At 33.6% G+C, this 22,249-nt stretch overlaps 2 protein-coding genes and 1 long non-coding RNA gene across 4 annotated transcripts; 1 reads left to right on the top strand and 2 right to left on the bottom strand.

The window, feature by feature from the left end:
* Window positions 1–310: 310 nt before the first annotated feature.
* Window positions 311–2,275, bottom strand: LOC120067726 (uncharacterized). The gene is made up of 4 exons (XR_005479008.2): window positions 1,718–2,275; window positions 1,551–1,623; window positions 1,312–1,453; window positions 311–562 (listed from the first exon to the last, which is right to left on the bottom strand). It is a non-coding gene; the product is annotated as an uncharacterized LOC120067726 (long non-coding RNA).
* Window positions 2,276–5,862: 3,587 nt separating this feature from the next.
* Window positions 5,863–12,425, top strand: LOC120067204 (alpha/beta-Hydrolases superfamily protein). Its single transcript, XM_039018702.2, has 6 exons — window positions 5,863–6,396; window positions 7,287–8,002; window positions 8,719–8,777; window positions 9,031–9,159; window positions 11,328–11,463; window positions 11,808–12,425. Exons 2-6 carry the CDS (start codon window positions 7,298–7,300, stop codon window positions 12,120–12,122), a joined length of 1,344 nt encoding a protein of 447 aa, XP_038874630.1. The 5' UTR covers window positions 5,863–6,396; window positions 7,287–7,297; the 3' UTR covers window positions 12,123–12,425.
* Window positions 12,426–13,510: 1,085 nt separating this feature from the next.
* LOC120067854 (beta-amylase 7-like) lies at window positions 13,511–20,694 on the bottom strand. 2 transcript variants are annotated; one of them, XM_039019456.2, is made up of 12 exons: window positions 20,267–20,694; window positions 20,040–20,172; window positions 18,990–19,606; window positions 18,294–18,581; window positions 17,788–17,865; window positions 17,372–17,575; window positions 15,814–16,008; window positions 15,282–15,446; window positions 14,715–14,975; window positions 14,355–14,573; window positions 13,928–14,147; window positions 13,511–13,784 (listed from the first exon to the last, which is right to left on the bottom strand). In XM_039019456.2, the coding sequence occupies exons 3-12, from the start codon at window positions 19,425–19,427 to the stop codon at window positions 13,756–13,758; spliced, it is 2,097 nt and encodes a 698-aa protein (XP_038875384.1). In that variant the 5' UTR covers window positions 19,428–19,606; window positions 20,040–20,172; window positions 20,267–20,694; the 3' UTR covers window positions 13,511–13,755. The 2 variants fall into 2 exon arrangements, with proteins under 2 accessions (XP_038875384.1, XP_038875385.1); XM_039019457.2 differs by having other exon boundaries at window positions 18,294–18,621; window positions 20,267–20,553.
* Window positions 20,695–22,249: the final 1,555 nt, after the last annotated feature.

Raw genomic sequence — 22,249 nt, forward strand, 5'->3', positions numbered from 1 at the left:
AGAAAGATTGGATAGCGAAGAAGGGAAGAGGTTTGATTTTGAATGGAGACAAATATAGAAACATTTAACTGTTTATCTAAGATAGACCGCGATAGACTACTATTTATGTCTATCTGCGTCATGATAGACGCAGATAGTAGTCTTTCGCATTCTATATAGATAGACGGTGATATTTTGTTATTATTTGTAAATATTTTCAATAGTTTTGTTGTAACGACCCGACCCCCTAGGACTTGGGTTAGATCGTTACTAAAATAAATGCATGCATAAAATTTAACACGACGCTCAGTTATGTTGAAATAAATATTAATTAAACAAGAGAAGTTCAAAAAACATTTATTAACTGCAATTGTTAAAACAATAATAGGGTAACCATAATTTGTAAAGATTATTAAAAGTATATAAAAGAAATAATCCGTAATAATAAGTGTAAGACAGTAAAAATAAACATTAAGGAAAAAAATAAGGACTCTAAATGTCATGATGCGGAAGCGTAAAAACTAGTCCCAGTGGCACGATCACGAATTCCGCTGCGCCATCGCCGGTGCATCTCTACACTTACCTGAAACATCAACATAAGAAAGAATGAGTATGAAATACTCAGTAAGTAGCCCCACCACTGGGGTCAAGCTAGGCATCTATGTTCTCTAGATACCCGCATATGGCACGTAAACACATGAAACGGACAAGAGACTTAGTCCTATCCTATTGTAGTTAAGTATGCCCACAAAACTGGTGAATCCCGAAGGAAATACAAAACTGGTGAATCCCGGAGGAAACACAAAACTGATGAATCCCGAAGGAAACACGAACTGGTGAATCCCGAAGAAAATACGAACTGATGAATCCCGAAGGAAACACAAACTGGTGAATCCCGAAAGAAATACAAAACTGGTGAGCATCTAACTAATCAATGAGGATATTCACACAGTCTCAACGTTCAAAGAATCAACACCGTACAATTCTAAAACATACATGAAATTCTTGGTACCATGGCTCCACCACATACACATAATCCTCAACAACATATTATACAACATTCATGTAAACCTTACATCATAATTCTACAACATACAAATATGCCTCAATACCAACAGATCAGACGTCGACATATGAAAACACATACCATCACATACTAACGATCAAGTGCTTAGGTGTGTATTTAAAAATTCAGAACTCGTGCTAGAACATATTTTGATTCAGATCATACTATCAATCAACATGCTAACAATTTACCATAACATACACTCACCATGCTAGCATACAACTAAAGCTTGGTCCGTGGGCAGGTCTAGTGGTAAGATTACTTACCCAAAATTATGTCTAAGCGACGAGCAAAATAATCTTCCTCCTAGCCTAGATGAATCTTGAATCAGGACTAAAGTGTGTTGGTCCGAACGCACCCCATGCTACAAAATCAATACAATCCAACAACTCTAGTCCCAAATCCTACCTGAACATAATTTGAATCCAAAATTAATAACTTAATTTTTCACTAAGTACTCTTAACCCAAAAGACAACCAACCAAACTACTCACCCAAAAACTTACCAAATCTGAACAATTTCTATCGGAAATAGTCTCAAACTCCAAAGCAATGTCTCAAAATTTCCAATCCTTGAATCTATGGTCCAAATATAAAAAGATTAACAATTTTAACCCGAAACCAAATGGGATAATTAAACCCCTCAAAGAAAAAGCCAAAACTCAACTCTTACCCAAATTATTCAAGAATCCAACGAGACCCAAATGACAGCAGCGGCGACGGTCGTGACCGAAAGAAAGAAAACGGCACAACTGGACGGATGAAGCTGGTCGGACCGCTGCAAACAGTGCAGACGCAGGCGATACCTTGGCTACAGCAGTGGTGAAACAGAGATAGAGCTGGAGTCGACGGTTGTAGTAGTAGCTGCGTTTCGATCGGCAGCTAGGCGAGCATGGAGGGGCGGCCGAAAGCTAAAGTCAGAAATGACGACTGAAGCGCAGATCGGGTCTTGGCAAAGGTGGCGCGCTACTGAAGGGAAAGGATGACTGAGTGGGTTTCGGTTAGGCAAAAATGGCGAGGGGCTGAGCTTCTGCGGAGACGTGACGAGAGTGGGCTGGGTCGGCTGAAGAGGCGAGGCGGCAGGCTCGCGGAGGACGAGTGACGGAGCGTGGTGGCTGGGCGACGGCTCGAATCGGGGAAGAGGGCTTAGGGCTGCTGCACGTGAAAGGAGAGGGGAAGGGAAAGGGAACGAAAAAGAAAAAGAAAAGAAAAGAATTGTATTGAATAAAATAAAAAAATAAAATAGTAGATTTTATTTTATTTTATTTTATTCTTTTCTTAATCCACGTTATTTCTTTAAAATCCCTCCCTTAAATGGAATTAATTTCTGCCATCAATTTCCAACATAAATAATTTTCAACGTCAATAATTAAATTCTCGCAATTATACTTAAAGTCCAAAATTTCAAAAATGCCCTCCAACTAAGCAATTATTGAATTACCAAGGATAACGTTCTGAAATTGCATTATTATATAAAAAAAATGTGCAGGATATTACATTTATCATTTAAATTATTTTTTCTTAAAATAATAAACTATTTAACAACTCAATTGAATACTCTATTTTACGATATTGATTTCAATTAACTTCTACCAATTTGAAGTATTGATCGATTTTTAATAATCATTGTTCGTACTTGAATGTTCTAACGAATGTTTTGCCTTAGAATAGCCATTGTTCCTGCGATCTTATCTATAATTGAAAATGATATTTTTAACGATGATGAGAAAAGGAGAGAGAAAAGTCAAACACACCAAGAACATGAACGAGCTAATTGCAGAAAGATTGGATAGCGAAGAAGGAGAGAGGTTTGATTTTGAATGGAGACATTATGAAAGGAGGACAAATCCAAGATAGAAGAACTAGAGAATGAGAGGGTGGGAGATGGAAGAGAAATGGAAAAAGAAATGACATCTCATATATAAAAATAATACAAAATGAATAAATATTGACAACTCGTTTAAAATTTGCCAACTCAACAATGTCAACACACACTTATACATTTACGAGTGAAACGTTACATATAAAAAGCACATGCCCTTGTGACCCATTATGAAGTATGCCCATACTCTTGTATGTTCTAAACATTCATTTTATTTTCTATACTTTCATTTTTTTGGTTCATTTTAGTCTTGATACTTTTGAAATATTTGTTTTAGTCTCTTCGTTTTTGTTCTCATTTTATTTCTTTCGATTAAAATTTAGTATGACACTTTTCGCTAGGTTAATTTTGTAAAATGTAATCATAATTTATATTAAAAGGATTTTCGTTGCATGTAAATTTTTTTAAATAGGGATCAAATTGTTTATAAAGAGTAAAATAAACAAAAACTAAAAATACAAAAATAATAAACCAAGGTCAAAAGTAAAATACTAAAATAGTATTTAAAGAACCCAAATATCCTCTTTAATGAGGGGAAATTATTCTATAGTACAACTTGCGTTTGAAAAATATGAGTAAAATTAGTTTACTTTTTAAATTTAGAAAACTACAACTTTTCATGAGTGGGCGCAATCTTTTTGAGTAAAGGCACAACCTTAATAAAAAAAAATGTCTTTTTTTTTAGAAAAAAAAAAAAAACACAACTATATAACAAAAGGTTATGACTATTTGAATGGTGAAAAATAATTTATAAACATGTGATTTTCAAATTAATTTTTAGGTACTACATGGTTGCATCTCGACCATCACTCATCTTTATACATCTTTTTTCATCACTCCCATCTAAAAAGATATTAAAATATTTCAAAAAAGTAAAAAGCAAAATTTGTCACATGACAAATTATGATAGGATAATTTGATGGGATGCACAAAAATAGGTGATACCCAGGATACACCTAAGTATTTTTCTTAATTTTATACACACAGAACACAAAAATAAATAAATAAAATTGTTCACTTTTTTTTTTTTCCTTCTCTTTTCTATACAATTACTCAATTATTATAGTGTTGGTTGACTCACGTGGTTGAAATAGTGCATTAACACGTTAGTAATCCATCTTATCCTGGGAGACAATTGTTTATGAAATTTTGATTGAGTACTATATTGAGAATACAAAAATGTCTAAATAGAGATGTCCATCTTTCCCACATGGTCAAGATCTCAAGGGACTCGTCCATAATGGGTGGATAATCTCAATTTAGGCGAGTAATATGGAGGGTGTGGAGAAAAAAAATTATCCGTGAACTAAATGAGAATGGAGATAGGGAAGACATTCCCAATCCCATTTTATTATTATTTTTTAAAATACAATTATATATCTATACACACACATATATACAAAATTATATATTTGTTTGAATCACTTTTAAACTTCTTATGTATATGCATTGTAATATTGCATGAGTACATCTTACTCTCCTTGAATCACTCTTTTTCATGTAAGAATATTAGTTATCCACGTGTGTAATACACGTGGATTTTATATTATTTAAAAGATTGCATTGCATTTCCACCAAACCCATGGACATGGCATGAATCACGTTTTACAGTTACATCCTACGGCTAAGCTCATCCCTGCCCATTTATATGTTCTTCCATTTTTATTTTTTATTTTTAATTATTTTTTAGAACTCTTTTTGTTTCTGTACAATTGTCATTGAACCTCTTTTTAACCTTATCTTTAAACGTTTGACGTATTATTTTGCAGGTTTAATTTCATTTTAGTTATTATATTTTTAGTGGTCTAAAATTTATGACGTGTTTGTTTTAATTTTTCAAATGTTTAATTTTAAAAATAAATTATTTTAGAAAAATTGAAGTACTTGATAACCATTTAAACCAATTTTTGAAACATTTTCAAAGTTTATTTTAAACACTTTTCATCAAAAGAGTTTAATAAAAATGATTTTTTTGGAAAAAAATTCGTTAGTCAATTCAAACAAATACTTGGTCCTACACTTTTAATAAATCACAAATTTAATTATTCAAAGTTAATTTTTATTCAAATTAATTAAATACTAATAATAAGAATAATAATAACAATTTTAAGGCAAGAAAATGCACCTCGTAAATTTATTTTTAAATTTTAGGTTTAAATCTTACTTTGGTCCCTGAATTTTGAATTTTTTTATTCTATTTAGGTTCTTAAACTTTTAAAAATGACCGATTTAGTCCCCGAACGTTTAGAAGTGTTTATTTTGATCCCTACTATTAAGATTTTGTTAACCTTTTGATGAGATTGCATCTAGTATATGTCGAGCAAAAATGAAGATGAAGAAAAATGACAATAACTACGGCCAAAATCTTGAACACAAAATGACTTTTGAGTTCTCCAAAAAATCACTTACCAACTAACTCAAAATTGAAACCGTACATTTTTTAGCATGATTAACTTATTTGGCCTAAAAATACAAACTATCTCATCATTTTGATTAAGAGTTAATGGAATTTCAGTATAGAGACCAAAATAAACACTTTTTAAAAGTTTAGGAACTAGAATAGACGTTTTCAAAAATTTAGAGATCAAAATAAAACAAGTATCAAGGTTCAGATATCAAAATAGGATTTAAACCTAAATTTTATTAAGTGAATTCTAATACAAATTATTTTTTTAAAAAAAGTTAACAATAAAATAATAGTAGAGACTAAGCATTTTTTTTTTCACTTAAGTCAAACATCAACACAACATCAAAGCCATTTAGTATGTTTTATGGCCACATATGTTAGTGTAACAAATGGTCAAATTACATAAACAACCCTTTAGAATCATTCTACAAAATTAAATGACTTAAAAATTCTCTCTTATAAATTCTAGCAAATAAACATCAAACTCAATTCTTTGATATTAAAAGTGCATTTTTTCTTACAAAATATTAAATTTAAAATGTTAAAGCAATGCGGAGGTATTCGAATCTCTCTAAGTAAGTTCTAAATTTAGTGAAAATTGCGAAAGAAATCCAAATTCAAATACAAAACTTGATCCCTCTTTTTTGGAAGTTTCTCTTTTTGCCTTTGTACGAATCCCCAAGAGGCCAATACCAAAATCATAAACCAAAGCGAAATCCTTTCGATGATCTGCTGCGCTTTTCTGTAGAAGCAGACAATCGAGGTTCTTGCCGTTTCGAAAGGGACCTAAGAATAAGATCGATGTAAAGAAGAAATGGGCCTTCGAAGAATTTGTCATCGACTTCAATTGCATCGGTCGAGTTCATTTTAGCGATGAATCGGGCCCAAAATTGGTCCCCCAACTACAGAAATCCCCATCATTGCGATCAATTCTGTCAATAATTCTCGCTCCTAATTCTAATAAATTAATTAATTATGCGAAACTCGTGGAATCTTCGTATTTCTTATGGTAGATGCTTGATTTCATCGGTGAAATGGGTTTGACTGGCCTTGGCTGTAGCAGGTATACTTGCTTTTCCCACTGTCTTTCTCTGCTCACTGTTGTTTTTTCTCACTAGACAACGGTTTCCACCTATTGTCTTTCTGTCTCTTACTATTGAATAATCATTTTATTGTCTATTATCGTTACTTAATCTAAATGCAACTCTGTTCACAACTGTGTTGTGAGGATGCAACTTTTATAGCTTGGGAAAATTTATCTTTCCTTGGATGTCAATATTTCCCCCATTTTTTGTCTCTGCTTATACTCCTTTGAGTTTTTGAATTTTTTGATGGCTGAATGAGCAGTTTAGTGATGTGATGATTTAGGGTTTCCCAGTTGTTCTTCTTTGATGGGTTGTGGGTTCTCTCTTTCTTGTTGGCTTTAGGCTGCTGATTTTTATATGGTTTTGTTCTTTCACTTTACCATCCCCCCTTCAGATGCTAGCCTTTCTTCGATTAAAAAATTTTGCTGACTGTGTAAGGTTTTATCACTTGCGAGTTCGAGAGGAATTCTTTCAGTCCTCTCTTCAAGTAGGTTTCTTTGTTATATCTGAGTTTGTTTTGGCCAATTTTAGTGTTCTGGGAAGATTTGAAAATCTCTGATCCTTTCTTTTCCCCTTCTAAATTTCACTTTTTATTCTCCATGTTGTAATATTTTTATTACTGGATGTTTTAGTAGGTATACTATTCCTTCAGAATCTCAGGAAGTCTTAGAGCCAGTTGAATTTGTTCACTTCCTGTCTTAACTCTTAAACACCCTTCTTTTCTGTTAAAAGTTATACTGCTTTCGGGTTTCCAAATTGAGTTTTTCTTCCTTTCACGACACCTGGATATTATCCTTCTTTGTGAGTTGAGCTTTTTAAACTTTCATATTTGAATGTATCTGATTCTGATAACTTCCTGTGTTCCTAGCCTCGTTTTCTATGTCACTGGCCTGTTGTATTCCCGTCGCGGAAGGTGTCTACTGTATAGCATGTGCTCGTTGGTTGTGGTTGAAGTTTCTCTATAATGCTGGCCATGAAAGTGAAAACTGGAGCCTGGCCACGACTGAGGAATTTGAACCTATTCCTCGGTATTGTCGATTAATTCTATCTGTATATGAAGATGATCTCCGGAACCCACTTTGGGCTCCGCCAGGTGGTTATGGCATTAATCCTGATTGGGTACTACTACGAAAGGATTATGAAGAAACTCTTGGTCGTGTTTCCCCATATATGATTTACCTTGATCATGATCACGGTGATGTAGTCTTGGGAGTTAGAGGACTTAATTTGGCAAAAGAAAGTGATTATGCAGTTCTGCTAGATAACAAACTTGGACAGACAAAGTTTTGTGGTGGGTATGTACACAATGGTCTTTTGAAGGCAGCAGTATGGATTTTTGAAGCCGAGTGTGAGGTTTTAAGAGAACTGGTTGAAAAGAATCCAGGTTACACCTTGACATTTGTTGGGCATTCCCTAGGGGCTGGAGTAGTGTCATTATTGACAATAATTGCACTGCAGAAACAGGATAGATTGGGGAACATTCAGAGGAAGAGGATCAGATGCTTTGCTATTGCTCCTCCTCGGTGTATGTCACTAAATTTGGCAGTGAGATATGCGGACGTGATCAATTCTGTAGTACTCCAGGTAGAGTCATCAAATATGGCTGCAAAGAAACTTGTTTTCTCTGAATGATTATAACTCATAGGCTTAAGTTCTTTGAGGTGTTATATTAAGCTCATTTTGGTATATTTTGTGGGCTACATATTGAATTGAAGTAAACTAGATAGATGCAGCCTAGACTTGTGGTTAAATTCAGTTATGACTATATTGGATATGTTGTACATAAGGGATTGTATCCGTGGACTCTGTACTTTTTAACATATCATATTCAAAGCTTTTCATAATTGGGAAGATGTACTGTATAGTTAATATAAAATAATGGAAATGCATCAATATTCAATATTGGAAATGCTTTCTGAAACTAACCAACATAACTTTTCTGTTTTTTGTAAGAACTATTTCATTGATGGTACAAAACTATAAAAGGGAGGGAAGGTGGGTATTAAAATCAACAAACAGGGGAGGAGGTACTTTCTGTAATATTTTCAGAGAAACAATGTTTGAAATTTCAGGACTGGTCTGAAGATGAGTCCTATGCAAAGCAGCACATTTCTATGCTTGATGATTAAGTTTACATGTTGCGTATTACTTCTGCACTTGCAGACGTAAGATGATAGTGTAGTTTTGTTGCCTATTTTTTCAAGCCCAAGTTTATTCTCTTGAAAGCAATAGTTCTCCATTTATTCTTTACTCTTGCAATTAAGTGATTATGGGCAATGTGCATTGTTCTGATGTACCAGGATGATTTCTTACCTCGGACCACTACAGCTTTGGAAGATGTATTCAAATCACTTGTCTGGTAAAAGTACAATTTTGTCAGCACCTTTTGAATTTTTTTTTATAAGGGCCCTTACATCTATGTTTCAATAAGCATGACCGTACCGATTATAAAAAAGAACTTGAGAAAAAAAAAATAATTGTCTAATATTGGACATTTGGAGGAAGGTTTGGTAGGCATTTGTTCAAGCTTCTTTCTAGCCAGTGAAGTTGAGCACTTTCACTTGTTATGTCCTGGATCTTTTACATCATAATGAGTATCCTTATTTGAACAGCCTACCATGTTTATTATGCGTGATGTGCTTGAAGGATACATGCACGATGGAGGAGAAGATGCTCAAGGATCCAAGACGGCTGTATGCTCCCGGTCGTCTTTATCACATTGTTGAGCGAAAACCCTTTAGGTAAGGAAGGCTTTATTAAATTCAAGAAGTTCAAAGTTAATTCAATTAGGGACGATTTCTCACTTGGTGGCGTGGTGATACTTTTTCTAACTAGTTAGGGAACTCTTAGGGTCCGTTTGATATACAATTTGGTTTTGAGTTCCGTTTTATGTTTTCAGATTCATGGAGTTAAATGGATTTAACAAATATCCATTTGGCAAATTTGGTTTTGAACAATATTTTGTATTATGTGGTTCCAATAGTAGAAATTTCAAAAACAACATTTTTATGTTTTTAGTGTATTTATATTTGAATTTAAAATTTTAAAATACAAAATTACATTAAGAAAATATCAAAACTTTGTTAAATATGCTATTTTTATGGTTTATAAATGTGGATTTGGCCCTAAATTTTCATGTTTGTGTTTAATAGGCCTGCGAACTTTGAAAAGTATCAAATAAGTCCTTAAACTTTCAATTTTGTGTCTAATAGTTATCTAACATGTTCTCTTAGGAGTGGTGCACATGCTAATTGTTTGAGTATAGGAATCCTAGAAGGGGTGCATCACATGCTAACTATTTACGTCCGTATTTGTTCTTGAGCAACTACAGTGAATGGCGTCTGCAAGGCCAAAATCTACCACCTTGAACTGAAGTCAATATGTCTATATATATATTTGTACAGCTTGCCCTTTGCTGATAGGGGTGCAAGGAAAAACCGAAAAAAATTGCTTAAACCGACTGAAACTGATTGTCGAGTTGGGTCGAAACCGGTCAGTTTGGCGGTTTTGGTTTGAAAATTTAAATAACTGAAACTTTTAGGTTGGGTTTGGGTCTAACAAATAGCAGAGCCTATGTTTTAAAAAAGCTCTCTCACCTTTTCACAAAATAAGGTGGGTGCTCTCCTTTTGTGAAGCCCCAATGCTCGGGGCTTTTTCATTATTTTTAAAAAATAGTAATAATTAGAGTTTTTCCATTTTTATTAACTAAAAAGATCAAATTTACTAATCCTAAATACAAAATTTCTTGTGTGTGTTTTTTTTTTTATTATTATTATTATTATATATATATTACCATTTCAACTTTGCTGTCTCTTTTTAATGTAGTACTTATATATAGTGCGCTCACAAGAAAATTTTACGCTTCCCCCCTCCCCCCTCTCTCCGCCTTATGCTTAAGCCCCTGAAACTTTTGCACTTTATTGCACCTTGAACTTTTAAAAACACTAAACAGATCACATTACACCGAATCGGTCAATTGTAGAAATGTAATAAACTCTAGATAGCTTAGCGAAGCATAAGGTTAGCGTAGTTAGTTAAAAGGTGCAACTCTGACACCTTGTGTCTTGAGTTCGAGATGTGGGAATCCGAAGTTTTATTTTGGTGATTCTGTCCTTGATCGTTCACTCACACAACCCATCCAATTCACAAGGTTTTTAAAACCCACTAGTGAGATACATATGAAATACGTGGAGGATCATCAACAAGACCACCATAATTGCCGATGAGGTTGCTATATGCTTTAGGAGTTGGTTGATGTTTTTATAGAAATTGTATTCAGAATGTAATTCAACTTTTGCATGTAAATTCATGCTGAGATATGGCTGATGTCTAGTGGAACGAGCAGCTTCCCTTTGAGTAGGAAAAACAGAACCTGATAGGTTGTAATGCGGATATACTTGCGGCTTGTTGACTTATGCTAGAAAGGCAATGTAACAATTACCGAGTGTCGTAGAGCCCCGGTAGTTAGAATTAGCAAGCTCCACCTTTCATATTTCTGTTATGAATTGTGACTTGTGAGGCAATGTAATAAAGGGAAAAAGTGGAGAGAAGCTAGCAGAAGACCTGAGTGATTTGGAAGAGTTCGAGACCTCTCTAAAGTCTGCTTTCCTTTGTACTGTATGATATGCATTTCCTTTTGGGAAGGAAGCCCTATCAGAATCTTCTAGAAGGATGATAGATTTTTTTTTTGGTGGGGGGGGGGTTGTGATCTCATTGGATTTCCTGCTTCCATGGTTGTGTTTTTGAATTTTGTGATTATAGTCCTACTTAGATTTCTGTTGCTTGGAACGCTATTTTTATTTATTTTATTTTGGAATGTTTAGCATATTGGGAGATTGCTCATCTCTCTTTTGTGTCCGAGCTTTTTTTTTCAGTGGAATAGTTTCTTATTTACTTTATCAATTTGCAGGATTGGAAGATTTCCTCCAGTTGTAAAGACAGCAGTGCCTGTAGATAAGAGGTTTGAGCATTTAGTCCTTTCTTGCAATGCTACTTCAGACCATGCTATTATCTGGATAGAGAGAGAGTCTCAGAAGGCTCTTGATGTAAGTCACCCAACTTCTCTCTCCTTATTTGTCTCTGCTTCAGTAGTAAAGTTCCATGAGATTGCTTTTCTCAATAAAGTAATACAAGAAGATTATCTTTACAAGTTATGAACGATAACTGCCAAAGGTTCCCAGCCACGTTCTTATCACGAAATTAATTTATATATTGATTAATATTCACTAGTTCTTCATGCCAAAAGCTTCTGCTTACAGTTGATTCGACATTGAGTGAACAAGCTAGATGTTTGCCACTACACAAGTATTCTGATGATTCATACAAGTTTTGGTAGAGAATTGCAGAAATTAAAATGGGTTGAAAAATATTATGTTTTTCCTCTCCCCAGATCATGATGGAGAATGATAAAGCCTTAGAAATCCCAGTGCAGCAGAGGATGCAACGGCAGGCTTCAGTGGCACGAGGACATGGTGAAGAGTACAAGGCAGCCCTCGAGCGAGCTGCTGCATTGGAAATCCCTGATGAGAACTTGCCACTCTCCTATGGAACATTCAATGAATTGGAAGAAGGTGAGAATTCTAGCCAATCAATCAAAGATGCATCGGTAGCATCATCGACAAAACAAAGGGATAGTTGGGATAAATTCATAAAACGGTTTTTCGATGAGGATCAGTCTGGTCAAATGGTGTTCAAAAAGTCATAAGCATTACAGAATTCTGAATTCTTATGTGGGAAGTAGGAACTGGAAGTACCATTCTTTGACTGTAAAAAGAAACAGAGATTTAGTAGATAGCTTTATTTGTTCCCAGAATAGCACAGATAGAGTATCTTTTTTAAAAAAAATTTGGGTTCTTTGTTGCTTTGCTTCATTTGGCAAGCAATAGCCATAGTGTAGAAATGGCCTTGTGGTAAACTGGGATTTTATTTCATTATTATCATTTATTATTTTATATTAGTGAATAAGATTTCACATTCATAAATATAAATTTCGAGAATATTCTTGACATGTTTTGCTGTAATCTGTTTTAGTACTCTTTTTTGTTATTTCAACCAACTTTTCTTCCCATTGGTCAAAACATTATTTCTTCAATTTTCAAAATAAATCTCCAAAGTCTAATCTTCCATTCAATTAATTAATATACCATTATGTTGGAATTTGACACCTAAGCATTTTATCTATTGGAAAATTTTCATGTAATTTGTTAGTATATACCCTTTCATTCGCCATTTGACATGTCTAAACAAATGATATATAAATGTTACATAAATTTTAAACGCGTTTCTTTTATGTCAAGGAATGAAAAATACAACTGAAGTGGTAGAAATTTTATCTGTATGATATTCTTTTTTTAAAAAATAATTAAATGTTTAATTTGTTTACTGTTCATTACCTTTCTAATTTACTGAACATGTTTTTGGAAATGATTAAAAGCCAGAATGAAAGTTTATCTAATTTTTAAAAGTAACAAAGCAAAAAACAAAATATAATCCAATTTTAAAGATTTTCCACTCTCTTGGATGCCTAGCACATATATTTTTTTCGCCTCGAAACATAAAAGAAATGAAAGAAATGAATTTATGCGAGAAAAAAATTTGATATTTACCTAATCAAGGTATGTTCAAGAGTGATTTTGAATAAGTTAAAATTACATTTGTCATGTTTAAAATCATTTCGAAACATACCCTTAATCACTCTACTCAATTTAATGTTTAATTTTACACTTTTAAATGCATTTTTCATACTGTTAATATTGATTTTGAATGGTTAAAATTTTGAATGGTTAAAAAGCATTTTTCGTGTGATTTTGAAAATAACAAAAATGATTTTAACCATTTTAGGATTACTCCCAAACATGTCATTATATTGACTCTAAGCACAAAAGCCCAAAATTGCTATGGTCATTTTACAAAGAGGAGACTTGAGAGGAGAAATTGGAAGGGCTTTGTGTCCAAATATTCATTCCCAAAAGACATTTCTGTTCACATGTAATTGCATCCTCTACAAAGCCAAAACTAATCCAGAATCTCTGAAAAGGCTAGCAAGAAGCTGCAACCTACACCTTAAGGGATTCAAAGACAGTTTGGTTGGTGTTTGTGCCAAATAAATAACCTCTTGCATCCATTGTAAAAGGGATTTCAATATTAATGCATAGAATACCTTTTACAAGTGCTGTTTAATCATATCATTGCAACAGCTACATCTAATTGACAATAAATATGGACTCAATATCTATAATTTTTAATTGGAAACTAATAAAATATTAATTACCCTGATCTGCAATATATTGACAACTCCCAATATTTGTTGAGAGATGAATTATACAACTTCTTGCTGGCTATACCTGGAGATCATGAACAGCTTCTCCTGCATTTGACAATGACATATCTGTCAATGGCAGATTAACAGTTGCAGTGTTCTGAATTTATTTTCTTTTATGTACATGTTAAATAATGGATATTGCTGAAGGATATGATTTCAGGAAGAGAAGTAGCGACCGAGAGCTTTACCATGCATTCTCTTGACAAATCGTTCGAACTCCATAAAGTTTTGTCTTTCTAAGAGAAGTGGACTGAGTCTGTGATAGATAAAGGACGACAAATATCTCCCATCCGGATCAGCCAAGGGCTTGGCGTTATCCAATATCTTGTTATAACCTACTCTGTCGAGGAAAGGAAGAGGATTCTCACTTAAAACTTCTACGCCAACGTCCCATGCAGCATTCGTCACCTGGATCGTTGGCGAACAATTTCAGAAAGCAGAAAATGTAGGGAGTGAGGAAGTGTCGAAGGGGCATAGTCATCCAGTAATGGGTATTATACTACAGAATCTAAACAAATTTTGAACTATGGTTTCTCCTGGTATGCATACAATACAGGCATAAAATAAGGCATGCAAGCGGTATTAGAAAATTCAAGTCCAATATTATGTTCTTACTTGCCAGACTACTGCCTCGGGATCAGACAGCGAATTTGCAAAATCTTCCCGCTGGTGTAACATGTGAAACTCAGCAGAAGTGAAGTTCAAAGAAGCAGAATGCTTTTTCAGCATAGCCATAATTGCAGCATAACCATCGCGATTGCAAGGGTTATAGAACCCAGCAGTCAATTCAGCTGCATGGCTCGCTGTCTTGTACCACCAGTGAATACCTGAGAGCTGCTCAGCAATTAAAATACAGCAGTGGAGTGAATCAAGCAAAGCTATTTATTAATCAAATAAATTTTCATCTTAAGTCAATTTTGCTACTAGATATACAATACATATTTCCAACTAGACTATTGGTAGTTGTGCACTTACCTTAGCAACAATACGGGTTCCTTCAAAAGCCAACTTTGCCAGATAAAGTATCCGATCACCATGATCCACTAAAACTTTGGAGTACCAATTAAGGAAGAACCTACCGTAGTAGCCATCATAATCACCTCCATCACAAAAGAAACCTGTTTCATGTGGTCTAGAGCTGTAGGAACCTGCATTATCTGGTCCTCTACCCCAGAAGGAGTGTCCCCTTGCTTCTGCTGCTTTCCTCAAATTTTTCAACAAATACTGATCATAACACTGAAATGAAGAAACTGTTAAGATCAGAATACTAAACAAACGATTTGGGAGGCGGATGGGATATTATTACAACAAAACGTAGATAAAGTTAGGGAGGCGTCTAAAATGATCAGGATCATTCTCAATTACCAGAGTAAAACAGGCAATCTGTTGTGTTGATATACGGTTTTGATGGAATTGGTGGGGTCAAGAGACGTATTTCCAAACAATAATTTTAAGATTTAAAAAACAGTAAGAATCCATAAAATTGCAATTTTAGTTATAATTTTAAGAAAATCTCATAATGTTATATAGTGCAAATGGTACCTGGAATTCACCAATGCCAGGATATCTCCAGCCATGCTTAACAGGAAAAGATGGAAATCTAAGCTCCCCACATGGTCCCAAACCAACTTCAATTGTTGTGATGACACCATCTTCGAAGAAATCATTAAATTCAACACGAAAGCTTCTCATGTAGTCAAAATAAACCTATATGTACACCCAATGAATGAAATTAAACATCATGAAAATTCTGCTGATCTATGTAACGACTAGTAAGGAAATTCCTAGTTGAGCCTTTGGCAATAAAAGCCTTCTGTTTCACATTAAGATGAGACAGACACATATAACACTGGATCAACAGACGCCCAAAGAAAATATAAATGATAAAACATGCATGCTAGGACATACTACAAAGTGATGAGTTTTTCCAAAATATGCCTCCACTTCATTATGGTAATGAATCTAGCTGAAATTGAGCATCCCAGAAAACAAACTTAGTTCTTTTATTTCAAGATGCTCAATTCATATCTTTACAATTAAATATGAGCTCATGGTAATCTTTAATTAATGTTACCTCAAGACCTGTCCGGCCTCTTAACACTCGCTCCTTGTCAACTCCCCATGAGAGACATTCAGGATTGCGTCTTCCCTCTCTATCAGTAAAGAATATGTCAGGATTACTTCGACCAATTTCAGCAACCCAATGAGGTAGTGGAATACAAACATCATCACCAACATTGCCTCCACATTCATGAAATGACAGCACAACCTGAATTATATAAACCAGACGACATATTTCAATTAACAAAAACTTTAACAATAAAATTCCAAAAGTACATCAAACTACTTAAAAGTAGGGGGAACTAACAACACCCAATAAATGTATTTTAATTCATTGCATTGTTATCTATTACCAATTTCCAAAGTCCACCTAGGTGATCCACTGTGGGTGAAACTTTTTATATCAACAACGTCCCAATCTCCAATAGCCTAAATCCCACATACTAAGTATCTTGCAAGCGCAAAATATAACCTTCCTGGTGCAAGTTTATACGTCTAAGGCTCCGTTTGGGATTGCGTTTGCAACCTAGGAAGTGATTTTGGAAAAATCTTAACCGCCTTTATTGTTTGGTAAATCAAATTATTAAATAATCTAAGAGAATCACTTTTAAAATTATAACTAATGTGTGAAAGCTGATAGTAGTAACTTTTAGATTCAACTTTTCTAAAAATCTGCTAATTTCTTAACCATTTAAATAAATATATTATAATAATATTCTTCCATGTTAATATATTTTTTACATATGTTTTTAATTTTAATTGATTCATTTTTCTATAACGATTATTTTACTTAAATTTTTATTAAATAATTTAGATTAAACAAAATTAGTTGAAATTCCAATCATATAAAATTTTAAAATATATATATATATATATTATAAAAAATTATAAATTAATTATCAATGTGAAAATAATTAAAAATAATAAGTCTACTTTGGTTCATATAATTAAATTGTCAATTTAGAATTAATTTATCTAACACCGTAACTCATTGTTCTAATTTAAAAATAAAATTTACCAAACGCTATTTTACTTCCTCCCACAACTAATTTTTCAAAAAGCAAAACTGACAACAATTATTTTAAAAGCTACAACGCCCCCAAACGAAGCCTAGGGTAGGAGAACATATAGCTCAACAAAGTTATTAAATCATAAAATGAAATGCAAATTAGTTTTGAAAAATTATGTATTGTGTTGTAGTGTAGTGTATTGATAATTGTTAGATTTATTTTATCTATTAATAATATAAAAATTACATAATAATTTAATCATAATTTTAAATTTTAAACTGCAGTGCAATACATGTAATAGAATATTTATAAAAAAAAAAAAAAAAAAAAAAAAACTATTGAAATGAATACTATAAAGAGGACTGAGCAAAATTGTCTCGTTCTTGCTTTTAGGAGCAACCTACCTTACTTAAGTAACTGGTATTTGAGTAAGGTTCGGAACCCCAATTAGGAGACACAAAAAAACAAAAAAAGATTTTGGATAGAGAACTATCATGTTATCCATAAAGAGAGAACACGTGAAAGCAAAAGAGTCAAGGCGACATCGGACAATAACTTCACCTGTAACTTGAGCTTCAATTCATGCACCATCTGAAAAAGTCTCCTATAGCCATTCCAATTATATTCCTGTGGAGAATGAGCTTCAACTATCCCCCACCAACAATCAACCATGACTCCATCAACATTTGCCGATTTCAGCAGCCTTAGCTGCTTAAGCAACCCATCTGGATCAACTAGCTCACACTTCATATTAATGACACCCAACTATCACGCAGAAAAGGGGCAAATAAATAAGTAGCTCCAAAATAAGATGTATTAACAATATCCAACAATGACCCCATTTTTATCAACACCAAAAGATGCTTTCTAACATAAGGCTGAAAAATTGAGGAACTCACAGGGAACAGAACCTTAAAGTACTGAAAATAGATTTACCACAATCCAACTTAATCAGTTAGAAAATAAGGGGCACCTACCGGCAGCATCACATAAACTGGAATGTAAGGACTCCCAGCAAAATCACGTTCAGGTAATTTTGGTGTTGCGTCAACAATCTACAAAGAACAAATACCATTCAATTTTCAATATATTTCTACAGAATGTATGTTCACTGTTATTAAAATATATGAAAATTAATCCATGCCAGCACTTATGATAAGGAGTTCAAAGCGCTCATCAGTGTTATCAAATGCTTTAGGTAGCTTAAAATGAGATATGATTTTATTTTATTTATTGTTCTTCTTTATAAAGAGCAATACTTTCATTGAGAAAGAATAAGCGACTACAAGAATATTAAAAAGAAAAAAAAAAGGAAGAGGTGGTTATTGGGCATCATCAACCACAGTCACATTCATGCCTCCACTACAGTGCATGCCATAGTGAGGAATAAGTATATCCATGAGATCAATCAGTGTCTGAATGCAGGAGTAAGAATAACAAGAACAAGCCTGGAGATGGACAATGAAACAACCAATTTGACTACCTGCATTCCATCTACAGCATCAACTGAACTACTGATAAGTGGATGACCAGCTGAATGTTCCCCGGCATCTCCCATCAGGGATGAACTTTGACATCTAGCATTTGGGGATGCATCATATGGTGGAGAATTAGGCAAAAAAACACCTTTCATTCGACATGCATTGTATTCTGGCAAGCTCCTAAAGCCACAACTGACTCCCCTAATGGAAGTTGATGGAGTTTGTTGAGACGCCATATGAGAAGAAGATGAAGTTACTGCAGTAGAACCTCCTCCAGCAGGTTTGATGCCCTGTAAAAGTTGAAGAGAAATGTTTCCATTTGGGTATTTCCTGAAATTTGTTAGAGGTGATATACAAGGAATGTTGACAAAGCCTATTTAGGTACCACTATGTTTGTAAACCTTCATAAAACTGTAACAGGAGTATAAAGTTGATGAATACAATCTGCTCACAAACAAAACATTGTGAATTGGTGATTACCTTTGCTGGTTGATTTTCCAAATCTAATGATTATTGTTTATTTGTAATAAGTTCTTCAATGCATCTTCAACATTAAAAGAATTGAAAGGTTCATTACATAGGAGGGAAATAGAGTTAAAGCACATGTTTCACAATAGAGCTGGATTATACTTAAATCGTGTACAAAATATCATTCGATTATATCCAAGAAGGGAATGGCTACCTCAAGTAACAAGTACCTGAGATCTTGAAGGAAACGTGGTTCCATCTGGAAGAACTACCCAACCAGCTTCAGTAGCCAAGGCTGCAATCACATCATTGATATCTGCCCTAACTCTAAGATTATAATTACCATGTCGCCGAAGACCTGCCAAGATCCTAGCAGTGATTGCCCTTCGATGCCGCTCTCTCAACTTTGTTCTCTCTTTCTCTTCTAATGGTCTACACCTACGGCCACCCCCAGGGGTGCCCACTTGTTCTTGTACCTGGTGCTGTTCAAAGCGGTTATTGTTGCTACCACTTGACACCATTCCTCCATCATCCCCAACCATTAATGAACTATGAATCCGCCTCGCCCCATCATCTTCTTCATCATCCTCTTCTTTCACATCCATCTCCACATCTTCTTCATCATCTTCCTCACTCGTACCTATCAATTTTTGCATATCCGTTGCCATAATCACGCTGTCTCCAAATTATATACCCCTTAGACGTAGTTAATTTATGATCAATTATTATACTGCAAATCCACTATTTCTCAATCCAGCGACAGTTAATGTCCAGATAATGCACTCCATATGGTACCATTACCACTATGTACAAGGACTTCTTTGGAAAGCTGGCAGGAAAGAGTACTCTGGTAATAAAATGAAACTCGATATTAACAGTCACATGTCAAACTGTTAACATAAAACTTAATATCATCCAACAAAAATTCAGAACCATTTTAGAGTTGCAAGATCTCAAACATTAGGTCATGTCAGTACATGAATATTCAACATATGCCATCTTTAATAAATCAACGAAACAGAACAAGTAACTAGTTCAATGTTCTTGGAACGTTGAAACTTCAAATCTTTTCCCTAGAGAAAATAACTCTTCATCTGAAAAGACGCTATCCGAAAAGAGTACCATGTTCATCCTATTCTCCACAAACACTGTAAAAATTTCACTTCTGAGTATATATATTCTGTACACGAGAGTGTGTTTCCAGTTAAAAAGCAACTTGAAATTCCGGCTGAAAAACTCGGAAAGCCTACGAGGGAAAGGAAAAAAGAAAACTGCAGTACCTCAAGAACGTCATGTTTCATCTTCTTTTCTTTACCAAGTCCTATCAACACCAGCACAAAGCAACTACGTTTGCAGAGCCTCAAACCAGCTGATTTCTTCGAAATTTTCACCTCCAAGTCTCAGCACCAAATTCTGCAAAAACAACTACTTCAAAAATAAAATCCGTATGAACACATACCTAAATCTTCAACAAACCCATAAAAATTTCTCGCGGAGATGACGAAACCTTTCCGGCAAAAGGTAAGGTGCTCCGGAATCGATTTGCCGTCGATCAGCCAGGCTCCGGCCGGAGAAGAATCAAGGAACGTGTGTTAGAGAATTCACCGGCGACTCATTGGTCCGGCAACAGAGGAGAGAGAGAGATTGATGCTCAAGCGTGCGAGCATGCGAGGGGAAGGGTTTCGCACGCGCGCGCGTGTGAAGATGATTTAGAATTGGGAAAATTGGCACGCAGTACACACGAATTAGGCGTGTAAGTCTATAACAGAGTGAGCGTGAAACGAGTGGATGACCGTGTTTTCGTGTGGGTCACACGTGTTTTGTAGGATTGAGCTAACGGTTCGGTTTTACATTTAACTCAGACCGAACCGTTCTAATTGCTTTTGGTTTACAGATTTATCTACACTAGAAACGGTTTTTTAGTACAAATGTCTTGGTCACTAGCATATTATATGTCAGTCAAATTTATTAAAATATGGATAAAATTTTGATATTCATAGGTATTTTTTAAATAGTTATAAATATACAAATAAAAGATTGTATATTTCTAATAATATATTAGTGATATTTATCCAGTATGATATAATGGAAATGTTCAATTATCTCTATGTTAATATTGATGGAAATGAGAGATGATATATGGTTTTTATCCCGATTATATATGTCTTAATTAGTTGATATGTATTTACGTTACAAATTAAAATCTTGACTTTAAAGGAATTTAAACGACTTTTAAAATCCAATTAAATATATTTAAAAGTTTAGCATCATAACACATTTCATTTATGTTTGCTTTGGTTTTTTCTAATAAGTTTTAAATAGAAAGTTGGCGGAGTGACGAAAAAGAAAATCGACTTTTAACCTTAAACCTGTCGAATTCTATCGATTAGGATTCAAGATTTTTAATTTCATTAAATTGGATAGTTTTCAATCAATTTAATTTTTTGCTAATTCATTTACTAATTTTAATAGCAATATAGTGTAAAAATCTTCGTAAAATCATTAATTTCACTAAAAATAAAATGTTGTAAGAAAATATACTTGATGTCGGTTGAGTTATCTCATATTGACATTCAAATTAAATCAATTATTATTTTTTAAAAATTTAAATTTGACAACTTATAAACAAAATCGAAAATTCAACAATATATTAAATATAAACTTGAAAATTCAGACTTATTTATAAACATTTGGTTTTTTGTTATTGAAAATTAAGTCCATATTTTCTCTCCTTGAGTCAAATAGTTTAATCTTGGTTAAATTTTAAAAACAAAAATAAATTTTCAAAACTAAAACTTTGTTTGATAATCATTTCGTTTTTTGTTTTTTGTTTTTGAAAATTATACCTATTTCCTTCCCATTTCTTAAAATAATTTGCATCTATTTTAAGTACAATGGTTGAATTCTCAGCCAAACTCCAAATTTCAAAAACAAGTTTTTAAAACTTTTTTTTTTATTATTTTCAAATTTTAGCTTGGTTTTTAAACTATTGATAAAAAGTAGATAAGAAAGAAAGAAATTTGGAAGTGGAAGTAATTTTCAAAAACAAAAAATCAAAAGGTTACCAAATGTGGCTTAATTTTTTGTTAGTTTTTAAAACTTCGTTTGCTTTCTTGAAAACATTGGCAAAAAGTATAAATCAATAAATTTAGAGGTAAAAAATAGTATTTATAGTCTTAATTTTTTAATATTAAAAACCAAAATCTAAGTAGAAATAGAGAATATTAAAAACCATACAAAATCTAAATAGAAATAGAGAATATTAAAAACCAAACTCTAAAGGTTAAGAGACTAAATACACACCAACTTCAAAGTTTGGAATAGAGAATATTTTTTTAAATATATATATTTCAAGTAATAAGAATGTCTTTTTTTTCTTAAAAAAAAAGTATATTAAGTCGAGAGAAAATTAAACACAAGAAAGGCCCTCAAATAAAGCAGAAAACATTCTATTAGGAAACCAAACAAAAAAAAAAAAGTTGTTCTGGTC

Source organism: Benincasa hispida, chromosome 12, assembly GCF_027475165.1.
Source record: "Benincasa hispida cultivar pf3 chromosome 12, pf3_genome.v1.1, whole genome shotgun sequence".
Classification (NCBI taxonomy): domain Eukaryota; kingdom Viridiplantae; phylum Streptophyta; class Magnoliopsida; order Cucurbitales; family Cucurbitaceae; genus Benincasa; species Benincasa hispida.

Excerpts from the sequence above, each read along its gene's own strand:
- LOC120067204 (XM_039018702.2), top strand. The coding sequence starts at position 7,298 with ATGTCACTGGCCTGTTGTATTCCCGTCGCGGAAGGTGTCTACTGTATA. Across the intron at positions 8,778-9,030 it reads GTATTCAAATCACTTGTCTG|CCTACCATGTTTATTATGCG; the intron begins GTAAAAGTACAA and ends TTATTTGAACAG. Across the intron at positions 11,464-11,807 it reads AGTCTCAGAAGGCTCTTGAT|ATCATGATGGAGAATGATAA; the intron begins GTAAGTCACCCA and ends TCCTCTCCCCAG.
- LOC120067854 (XM_039019456.2), bottom strand. The coding sequence starts at position 19,427 with ATGGCAACGGATATGCAAAAATTGATAGGTACGAGTGAGGAAGATGAT. Across the intron at positions 15,447-15,813 it reads GAGGCCGGACAGGTCTTGAG|GTTTATTTTGACTACATGAG; the intron begins GTAACATTAATT and ends GTGTACATATAG. Across the intron at positions 14,976-15,281 it reads CTGGCATTGGTGAATTCCAG|TGTTATGATCAGTATTTGTT; the intron begins GTACCATTTGCA and ends TCTTCATTTCAG.